This window comes from Rhododendron vialii, chromosome 11a, assembly GCF_030253575.1.
Source record: "Rhododendron vialii isolate Sample 1 chromosome 11a, ASM3025357v1".
NCBI classification, from domain to species: Eukaryota; Viridiplantae; Streptophyta; class Magnoliopsida; order Ericales; family Ericaceae; genus Rhododendron; species Rhododendron vialii.
In genome coordinates this window covers 26,906,007-26,917,297 of record NC_080567.1, presented here as the reverse complement: position 1 = coordinate 26,917,297, position 11,291 = coordinate 26,906,007, and the positions used below count along the sequence as shown (strand labels likewise).

General features: G+C 41.0%; 2 protein-coding genes across 2 annotated transcripts; one reads left to right on the top strand and one right to left on the bottom strand.

The window, feature by feature from the left end:
• The first annotated feature begins 432 nt into the window (after positions 1–432).
• Positions 433–3,499, top strand: LOC131307501 (putative pentatricopeptide repeat-containing protein At1g56570). Its single transcript, XM_058334036.1, has 2 exons — positions 433–1,285; positions 1,746–3,499. The coding sequence occupies exons 1-2, from the start codon at positions 668–670 to the stop codon at positions 2,952–2,954; spliced, it is 1,827 nt and encodes a 608-aa protein (XP_058190019.1). The 5' UTR covers positions 433–667; the 3' UTR covers positions 2,955–3,499.
• A 47-nt stretch (positions 3,500–3,546) lies between these two features.
• LOC131307500 (pentatricopeptide repeat-containing protein At3g62890-like) lies at positions 3,547–7,554 on the bottom strand. Its single transcript, XM_058334035.1, has 2 exons — positions 4,506–7,554; positions 3,547–4,202 (listed from the first exon to the last, which is right to left on the bottom strand). The coding sequence occupies exon 1, from the start codon at positions 7,357–7,359 to the stop codon at positions 4,972–4,974; it is 2,388 nt and encodes a 795-aa protein (XP_058190018.1). The 5' UTR covers positions 7,360–7,554; the 3' UTR covers positions 3,547–4,202; positions 4,506–4,971.
• Positions 7,555–11,291: the final 3,737 nt, after the last annotated feature.

Here is an 11,291-nt window from a genome sequence, read left to right as displayed (position 1 = left end):
GACGCCTGGGGTGCAAACCTATTGGGCTGGGCCAGTTCAATGGTTCGGATCCTCCCATGTCCTGCTTGGACAAACCGCTTCGGACAAACCTGACCAGTACAAACTGGTTCGGACAAACCTGACCAGTATGAACCACGTGGCACACAAAGGTAGCTCACCCATGTGCACCTAACTATCTGGCTCTAGACGTGCTGACTAATGTCAGTCGAAGCGGTTACCCGCATGCCGAGCACATGTACGTGCACACTCAGGAGACAGTTTGCACATGTGAGCAATAACTGCCTCTCTTGTTGCGTGACGTTACCCGAAGCGGGTACCTTGCGTGCCAGACACAACCTGTAAAAGTAAAAAAATGGACAAATAAATTGGAACGGAACGGAAGGAGTATTGTTTAGTTTGTGAAGGAACTGAGGGAGGATAACAAAGTATTAAGCACATTATAGTGATTTTTGTACATTTTCCACACACATTCCTTCGAAATTATTTTCCCTTCTCTTTTCTTTTCTTTTCTTTTCTTTCTCTAACTAATAATGACAAACAAACTTGTGGCTTTCGCATACCTTGGTTGCTAAATCTTGTGTTTGAACCTTAACAACACGAACACAACCTTACCAAAATATGCAGTAACGCACAATTTTTTCTGAGGCTGCGATCATGTGCAACGACAATGAGTGCCAAAAGACTACTCTCCACCCCTCAATACCATCAGATCCCACCAACGATCAAAAACTCTCTCCAATGGACCCAAAACTGCACAACCCAACAACCCAAACCACCTTTCCAACCCAAGCGACCCTCCATTTTAGCCACCAACATCATCAAATCATACTTTGACAAGGGCCTAACCAAAGAAGCACGTACCCTGTTCGACGAAATGCCCGAGCGAGACGTGATTGTGTGGACGGCCATGATCGCCGGCTACGCGTCCTGCAACCACCACGCTCGGGCATGGGTGGTTTTTCGGAACATGATGAGGGAATGTAATGAGTACCCGAATGCATTTACCATGTCGAGTGCTTTGAAGGCTTGTAAAGGCATGAACTCACTTTCTTGTGGTGGTTTGGTTCATGGGATGGTTGTTAAGTTTGGGTTGGAGGGTTGCTTGTATGTTGACAACGCGGTTTTGGACTTGTACGCGACTTGTTGTGCTACTATGGTGGAGGCGTGCGTGGTTTTTGGTGGTATTCGGGAAAAGAATTCAGTGTCTTGGACGACGTTGATCACGGGTTATACTCATCGCGGAGATGGATATAGCGGGCTGCAAGCTTTTAGGCAAATGCTGTTGGTACGTAGATACTACTAATAAATGTTTTTAGATTGAAAACGAGTACTTGCGAGCTTCTGTTTGGTGGAGTTTACACTTTCCTGTTTGCTGCTTATCATTACCAACATTTCATTTGTTGTTGAAGAACAAAAACAAAAAACACGTTTGATGTGCGCATGTTTGCTTTTAAAAACTTCTGTTTTGGAAGTGAGGGGCGACTAGAGGGTTTGGCGGAGGGATGGAAGTTATCGGAGGAGGTGGCCATGTTCCATTTTCTGTGTCAAAAATTTGGAAATTGGAGGACATCGAATTTTTAATACTAGCATTTAATCTTTACAGTTGCCAAAACATGTTTTGGATTACTGTTTCCAGATTTTCTGCAAACAGAAAACAAGCAACATAAACTTCACAAATCATCACCTTAGTGTTTTTATTTAGAAGGTCTAAGTATGCAGATTCTTCTTGTATTTTCTGTCAACAGGAGGAAGCTGAAACAAACGCATTTAGCTTTTCGATTGCTGGCAGAGCTTGCGCCTCAATAGGCTCTCATACTACTGGCAGGCAAATTCATGCAGCTATTATTAAACAAGGATATGAATCAAATACTCCTGTTATGAACTCCATATTAGACATGTATTGTAGGTGTGATTTACGCGAAGCAAAACAGTGTTTTCATGGGATGACCGAAAGAGATTTGATTACATGGAACACATGGATTGCTGGATATGAAAAAAGTGATTCCATCGAATCTCTCTTCATATTCTCACAGATGGAGTACGAAGGATTTAGTCCAAATTGCTTCACACTCTCAAGTGTTGTGGCAGCGTGCTCTAATTTAGCTGTTTTGAACTGCGGACAGCAAGTACATGGAACCATCATTCAAAGAGGCTTTGATAGGAACTTGGCATTGTCCAATGCCCTCATAGACATGTATGCCAAGTGTGGCAACATCTCAGATTCACAGCAAATTTTCATTGAAATGTCCATTAGAGATTTGGTTTCTTGGACTTCTATGATGATTGGATATGGAAGCCACGGATATGGAAAAGAGGCGGTTGAATTGTTTGATCAAATGGTCAAGTCAGGTATCAGGCCTGATCGGATTGTGTTTATGGCAGTTTTAGGTGCTTGTAGCCATGCCGGACTTGTAGATAAAGGTTTGAGTTACTTCAATTCGATGATTGGTTATTATAACCTCACTCCAAATCAGGAAATTTATGGATGTGTTGTGGATTTGCTAGGACGTGCTGGGAGAGTTAAGGAGGCTTATGAAATAATGGAGGGGATGCCGTTTAAGCCTGATGAATCGGTTTGGGGTGCATTTCTTGGAGCTTGCAAAGCACATAGGCATCCTGATATGGAAAAATTGGCGGCAAGGAGGTTATTGGATTTGGGGCCAAATATGGCAGGCACTTATGTGACAGTGTCAAATATTTACGCAGCTGAAGGTATGTGGGGAGATTTCGCAAAAGTGAGGAAGTTGATGAGAGGTGTGGGGAGTAGAAAAGAGGCTGGGAGGAGTTGGGTTCAGGTTAGAAATCAGGTTTGTGGTTTCGTGGTTGGAGATAAGGTGGGTGCACATATAGAATGGGTATATGAAGTTCTTGATGTGTTGGTTTTGCATATGGCAGAAGCAGGATATGTCCCTGATTTAGATTGCTTGACACAAGATTTGGAAGATGGGACTTGAATAAAATGAAGCTGAATGGGTAAAAAGAGTACTCAGTTGGCTGTTGAGAAAAAGCTTTACTTGGGGTAACCGGGAAGTAAAGGAAAGCAGAGCTTGCGGATCAAAAAACAGGAAAGCAGAGCTTCAGTTTTATGACTTTATACTGAAAGACAATCATGGAAAGTGAAAGCATAAGAATTTTAATGAAAGAGTGCGGTCAAGGATCAGTGAGCAGGGGCTGAGAAAGGGCAACATGGTGAGGAACTACCCCACGAAGTGAAGATACCAGTTCTTATTGAGCATAACCTCAGGGATTTGAATCCCCTTTCTTATTGTCTTGATGCACATGAAGAAAGTGAACTGCCGATAACCAGGTGGATGTCAGAACGAGGGCCAGAAACCTCCTTAACAAAAGGGTAGAACGGTAGGGGATGCTTAAAAAAAGCAGCATTGGGAATTAAATTTTGTTGTGGATTCGATTCAGGAATTACTTTCTTCTTTTGTTTTTTTTCTAACTATCTCTTCTCATTTTTATTCCAACCATAACAAAAAAGTGGATTCTGAAAGTACCGGTGTTTTTTACACCAGGACATAAAATAGTTCTTCACTTGTTTTTTCTTTTCTGAAAATACTCAACTGAGAACATGAGAATCGAAGGCAAATTAGTTAAAGGGAAGGACTACTTCACGAGATAACATGGTAGCAGAAATTGTTCTCCCTGAGAAAAAAATGAGAACAGAATGCAATGTATGGAAGTGTAGTTCAGGCCATCTGTCTAAATGGTTGCATGAATAAAATCAACATCCATCCAAGATGGCAATGGAAAATTAATATTCCTTATATCTTGTTCTGAATGTCTGATTGTTTCAACTATTCATGCCCTCGCTCAGTGGTATGGCAGCTAGACAGTAGCGGTATGGCGCCAAAAAAGTGAAATAGAATAAGAAAGGCCATAGTACTGTACGCCCGCAACAACTCAGCTGAAAAGTAACACGAGAGAAAATGAAAATGTAAACAGCAGAGGTCCTCCACTTTTAAAGTAATACCCTTGACATTAGAACTCCTGACTCCCGAGAGTGCCCATTGGGAGAGGAAGTACATCCTAGAAGAAGTTCCATGCTTCTGGCTCTCAGGACTTTGTGGAGGGTTTCGAGACCTCCTCGTCCAGCTTCTTCCATGAAGAGTATTTTTGAACTTTCTGAGGGAAGTGCAGACTTTAACATAGTTGTCAGTTGTTTGGTTCAGTTCGCTACTGTGCTTGCCTGTATCCTGCAATACAGACAACGGGATAAGCAATTATGTGCTAATCAGGGGCGGACGCAGGATTTAGTTGCAGTGAGGTCAAATATTTACGACACATGAAAATCCGTGGGATCTTCAAGGCAAGAATATTATCTTTTGGGGCAAAATTACAAAATACTCCTCAAAACTATACATACTCTAGAGGTATTTTGGAACTCAGTGGAGTCAAGTGACCCCGCTTGCCCTATACTGGGTCCGCCCATGTGTGCTTGATGGGAAAAATGGAACCATCTGTGGAAAGGGAACACAAATGAGCCAGATTGAACCTACCCTTGAAGGAAGCCAGCTTCACCTATCCTTCTGTCACCACAAATTCTAAATGGATTCTCAAATAGTATTTTAGAAACCATGATTTGCAGGTTTCACCTCTGCCATTAAGATATCTTCATCAACGAGATGAAACGTTCGTGGAGGTGACCAAATTAGCACCACAAGTGCAGTAGCATCCATGATATGTACTAGCTGTTGGAAACAAGTGAAAATTTGCATGCGACGAAATTTCTAAATGATTTTCAAGCTTCATCTAGCAGAGCTTTGGAGGGATCAACAATCATCCACCGTATTTAGTTTTTCATTTTGACAACTGGAAATTCCTCCTCAAATCCGAAACGTAGAAATTTTTAATAGTGATAGTCAGATCATCTCCCAGTGCAGGTTTCAGCACAAGTCCAAAATTTCACGAAAATCTTCCCCAAACAAGGTGTACCATCAATACCAAGTTGCTTATCGTATTATGCTACCAGTACTCATTGCAGGAGCATAAGCCCTGCTTAAAGTGGTGAAAGCGATGCCGATCCCTAACCACAATCTCACGATTAAAAGATCTAGAGATCAGCTTTACCACTGCATGACAATCGTTACAAATTCGCAAATTCTTCATAATCCGTATCGTTGTTGGTGGGCTGATAGCAATAAGTCCAAAGGCAATCGCAAGCTTCTCACTATGTCTGAGGAGAGTCGTTGCCTTCTCCTCTTCGTCAATATCAAGAGAAACCTCATTTGTATCAGGTGCATAACCCAACATCTTAAGTCTCTCAGCTATTTCATCCAACATCTTCCCAATCTCGTCTATATGAGGGTGTGTCTTATCACCGGCCAAAAACTCATGAACAACACCATTCGCCTCAATCATGCTGCAACCTGGGGTTTTAACCACACTTTGTTTCATCATCGTCTTTCGCACTTCCAGCACATCATTCCAATTACCCTTTGAAGCATATATATTCGACAATAGTACGTGGAACCCATCGTGGTTGGGCTGTAGCTCAACTAGTCTCCTTCCAACCCTCTCACCCATTTCACTATCACCGTGTTTCTTACAAGCCCCAAGTAAGGCTCCCCAAGTAGCCGTATCTGGTGGCATAGGCATACTTTCAATAAGCTTCTCTGCTTCCTTGAGCAAACCTGCGCGTCCAAGAAGATCGACCATGCATCCATAGTGCTTGACATTGGGTTCAATGCTGTGTTTTTGAGTCATCGAGTCAAAGTGGTGACGACCTTCATCTACTAATCCCATATGCCGACAAGCCCCAAGAACTGCCACAAAGGTTATCTCATTGGGCACCGCACCGCATTTCTTCATCTCTGAGAACATCTCAAGAGACCTTACAACCAACCCATTCATTGCCAATCCAAGAATGAGAGCATTCCAACTCGATACCCCCTTTTCTTCCATGCCAGTGAAAACTTCCAATGCGCTTTTCACACATCCAAATTTCATATACATGTCAATAAGGGTTGTACCGAGAATGGCATTAATATTTAGGTCATTTTTCCTTATATATGCATGAACCCATCTACCTTGGTCAAAGGCAGCCAAGTGGGTGCATGCCGAAAGCACACTCACCAAGGTGGTCTCATCAAGCCTAATTTCTTCAAGCTGCATTTGTTGGAACAATGCCAAAGTCTCAGAGAACTGATCTTGCTGTGCATAACCTGATATCATTGCACTCCAGGATACAATATCCCTTTCGGGCATGGAATCAAATAATGCCCTAGCATTTTCCACTGATCCACATTTCAAGTACCCAGATATCATAGAGTTCCAAGATATCTGGTCCAAGTGGTAGCCCACATTAAACAGCTGCTCTGCAGCCATTATGTCCCCACAAGTTGAGTACATGTGAATCAACACATTTTGAAGGTTAATATAACACCCAATCCCGATTTTCAGAGCTAATCCATGGATCAATTCCCCTGTCTTGATAGCAGACAAGTGCGTGCATGCAGAGAGAACACTAACCACCACAACCTCGTCTATCTTTCTGGTATCAGAATTCAATTGCAGAAACATAAGCAATGCCTCTTCATACATCCCATTTTGCTCATAACAAGAAATCAATGCAGTCCACGAAACCAAATCCTTCTCATCCATGCCATTAAACACTTGCAAGGCCTCGCTCACAAGACCTGAGCGACCAAGCAACACAATCATAGAATTTGACGCGATCACGTTCCTCTCAGGCATCCGGTCATATATTATCGTCGCTTCTTCCAAGTTTCCCGTCTGTATGTACCCTGCCAACATTGAATTCCATGAAACCGAGTCCAACACAGGACTTTCATCAAACACCTTCCTTGCATCCCCAACATTATCACAAACTCCATACATGTAAATAAGAGTGTTCTGTACATACACATCTGAATCAAAACCCAACTTAATTACATGATCATGCAACTGTTTCCCCTCCCATTCGGATAATCGGATCGCACTAGCCTGAACAAGAATTGGGTAGGTATATTTATCAGGACACACAAAATTTAACACCATCAATCGATACACAAAGATTGCTTTTTTAGGGTAACTTCTCTGTAAATAACCCCTCATCATGGTGTTCCAACTGAATGTGCTAGTGTTTTCGATGTTATCGAAGATTTTGCGCGAGTGGTCAATGTGAATGAAGGGTAAATCAGTGGAGGACTTGAGGAGCCTGCTTGAAGCATAGTTGTATTTGATGAACCCAGTGACGATCATCTGAGAGAGGATTTGAGTAAATTGTTTGAGATTTTGGCATTTTTGCAAGTGGGTTTCCAAGATTGATAAGGTTAAGGTCGTTTTTGAGGTGGGTTTGTGATTAAAGGTTGATTTAATGGCTGAAGAAATACCCAGCTTTGCTATGTTCATGTATGGACAGGGGGAGGGGGAGGAAGAATGTTAGGAATGGGCTGCGCTCTCTCTCACTCTCTCTCTCTCTCTCTCTGTGATAATAAAACAAATTGCTGGGTAATGATAGTTGTACGGTTCGTAAATTTTCACAATTGAAGTGCATGGGTGAACTGCTAACAAACGAGGTGGCGACTCCACGTACGGTCGGCGTTTTGTTCAATTTGTTAGCGCATCGACAACTTTCTTCTTGTTTTTTTTTTTTCAAATGGAGGAGACTATTCTCCTATTGATAACAGTGTTATTCACACATACAAATAGGACACAGATCTCAGATCTCGCACAATTTTGTGTGAAATCCACTCCGGGTTCCACACAAATAATCCAAGCCGTTTATTAAATATAAAATATTTTTTTAAGGACTCCTGCAAAAAAATTGGCTCAATTCGATATTTATAAGTGCTCGATCCAATCATTTAACTTTTCACTTGGATTTCAGGATAATAAAAAGTTAGACGATTAGATCAAGCACTTATAGATATTGGATTGAGTTGATTTTTCTTAGGGCTCTTGAAAAAATATTTTACATTTGATGAACGACTTAAATAATTTGTGTAGGACCCGTAATGGACCCTACACAAAATTTGTGTTCAATTTGTTTGTGTCAACGTACCTTTTGTATTGATAATGGTCCAGCAACAACCACATAACAGAGTTAATTATAAATATCTTCAACAAAGCCAAACCAAGCATCTAGATGTAAAATGAGAAACACAAGGCAGACGATGTAGCTAGGGTGGCTTGGCTTCTCCTCTGGCGAATAAGTTGCAGGGTCCGTGGCGGCGGCTCCGACTACCGGAGGTGTTTTTTCTTGTTTTTAGTTTTTGTTTTGTCTTCTCACTCTCCGGTTTCGGAGAGGGCGCTACCCTTTGTGGGTGTTTTTGTTTTCGTTGAGAGTTGGTCGGAGAGGAGGCCGGTGAGGCGCATCAAATTACAGCTACCGTCTTCTTCTCCGTTTGCGTCTACGTCCGCTCCCTGTGCGGAACTTTCTCTACCACTTTTGGGTAGTGTTTTCTGTACTCAGAGTATTCCTATCCAAACCATATGGATAACCCTTATCGTGGGTTTGTTCCCATCGATGGGCTCCGGATTGGGGTTTGTAGCCCTTTGGGCGGATTTTGAGTAATCAAAATCTTCTAAGTTTGTTCAAAAAAAAAGAAGGCAGACGATGTATTACACCCCCAATCCAGACATTGAGCCAGACGCAAACAACAACACTTGCAAGCTATCGTAGATTCATACAAAAAATCAGCAGTTTCAAAAGGGATAAAGTGCTAGCCGAAAATAAAAGACAGCAAATACTCAAATAATCAAATAGACTTCAACCAAGTATGAACGCACCAATGAATTTCTAAAAGTTACAGATCTGACAAGCTATCATGAGTTGCCTTGCCAAAAACATTATGTAGGATAAGAACACTGTAGGTACGGATATTATTGTGAAGTAACATCATCTCTGAAAGAACCCAATCTGTAGACGAAATAATCGTCCAAAGACAAAACTAACAATTCTTGAGAAGACGAGAGACAAAACTCTCATAAATCAAACAACGAGTGGTTGATCTGAAGAGACGAAAAGAAAACAAAACAAAGACAAAAGTACTATAAAAGAAGATATTTAGAATTACTATTATGCCCTTCCCCTTCCACCCTCGTACAAGGGTATCAAACCCTAGAGGAAAGGGGAAGGAAAAAGAAAGATATTTGCGACGGCTAGCTTTTTGAGAGAGAGGGAGAAAGGGAGAAAAGAGTATTTGTTGGCTAACGTTAACTGCGTCAAAAATTATAAATATACGAAATCGATTAATACATGTTTGAAATGAATTTGAAATGAATTTACCGATTGTAAAAATGGGTTTGATGAATCTTAATTTGGAGTGGGCGAATCCATTTTTAAAAATGCATTTCAAACTGGTATTAAATGGAATTTGATTTTATGATTTTAATATGATTAATGTTTTAGATGAGTTGTAAAAAATGAAATCGTTAGTCATGTCGTCCCGTGGTATCAAACATTCAAACCACGTCCAAACAAGATTGACTATCCATGTCCCATGATGGTTTATACATGCAAAAGGAGTAAAAGGCATATTGTGCTTGTTAACCAAAGTAAGTGGAGTCGAATGTCACAACATTACCAAATTCTTTAAACGTCTCCCCTCCCCACATCGGCCCAGAATACATTTTTTAATTGGTGCTCTTCATCAAGATTCATGGCATAAACAAATTTCTTGTTGTCTACTTGGATTTTAATGAAATACTAATGCATTGCCTCATCATTCTCTTTCTTAAGTTTTTAAGGCTTGTTCGTTTGAGGTACTCAAAATCTCTGCGCATGATCTTCAATAAATTTTCTCTATTTATCTCTTTTCACTCATTACACTTTAAAACCTCCCTTAAAATCTAAACTAAACAAGCCCTTGGTGTCTTATTTATCAATATAGGAGTAATTCATTGCATCCTTTTTATGATCATGTCAAATCTTGAGGCCCCTTACCTCTATCACACATGAGCTAATTGTCTTATTTATACTGATTCCAACTGAGCCATTCAAGTCAAATGTCATTTTCACATGCATGGAAGTAATTCAATTGAACTTGGGAGAACAAACTTTTTTTGGGCACTTTTTGTAATGACCTAACTCAACTGATCATAGACTCATTTTTGGCATGAATATTTAGCATTAAAAGGTATACCTAAGAAGGTAACCATTTAGCCATAGGTAAGAGTTAACTATACCAAGTGAGACTCTTGCTCCAACCTAATGTGGGACTAAGCACTCATTTTCCCCAAAACTTGGGGGTTAGGAATGGCAACGAGGGGGGGGGGGTTGCCATAACCCGACCCCGCCCGGGTTATTCGTGGGTATTCCCGTTTCCGCTCCATTCGAGGGTTGGGTTTACCCACCCTGCCCTGCCCCATGAAAAATAAGAAAAAAAAATCAAAACTCAAAAGCAAAAAAGAAGAAAATGGTTATATATATTATTCGTGGGTATTCCCGTTTCCGCTGCATTCGGGGGTTGGGTTTACCAACCCTACCCTGCCCCATGAAAAATAAGAAAAAAAAATCAAAATTAAAGGCAAAAAAGAAGAAAATGGTTATATATATAAGGTATTATCTTATTATAATGATGAAATATAGAGGGAAAAATAGGTTTTTTTTAGAATAATGAGAAAAATAGTGAGGTATAAATATATATTTTTAAGTTTAACGATAAAAGTATTAGATTAAAAATATAATTTTGTATGGAAAAATATTTTGGGACGGGGTAACATCAACCCGAACCCACCCCGCCCCGATTGGATTTTTTTAATATTTTCCCCCGAACCTGCCCCGATACCCAAAAATTTGATGAAAACCCGTCCCGTTCGGGGGCGGGGCGGGGTGAATTGCCATCCCTACTTGGAGTATTACAATCTTTCCCCTTAGGGAGCAACCGACCCACCACTTGGACTAGGCGAGGCTCTGATACCACCTGTAACGCTCCAAATAGACTACTGGCTCAATTCCTTGATTATAAATTCACAAGCCATATCATATGGCTCAAAATGCTTAAGCCTAAGGTACTATTAATAATAGCCCATATAGTTTGTTATATATTCAAGATTATCCATGTAGACTTTTGATGTGATACGGGGTGTTAAATGTTTTCCCTAAAATGTTTCTTTTAATACCAAGTTCGGGTGCTGTGAGGGTGACACAAGTCGAGACCTGCGAGGTTGGGGTAGTCCTGGGATGCCACTTGACCGATGGTAGTAGACGCCACTCGACGTGACCAAGTCACGTACTAGATTATAGGATGAATCACTCACTCCAAGCAAGATGCACTTGCAAATGAGGATAACTCCTCGTTCCCAGATTAGCTCCTGCGTCATTGGGGAAATTTGGATAT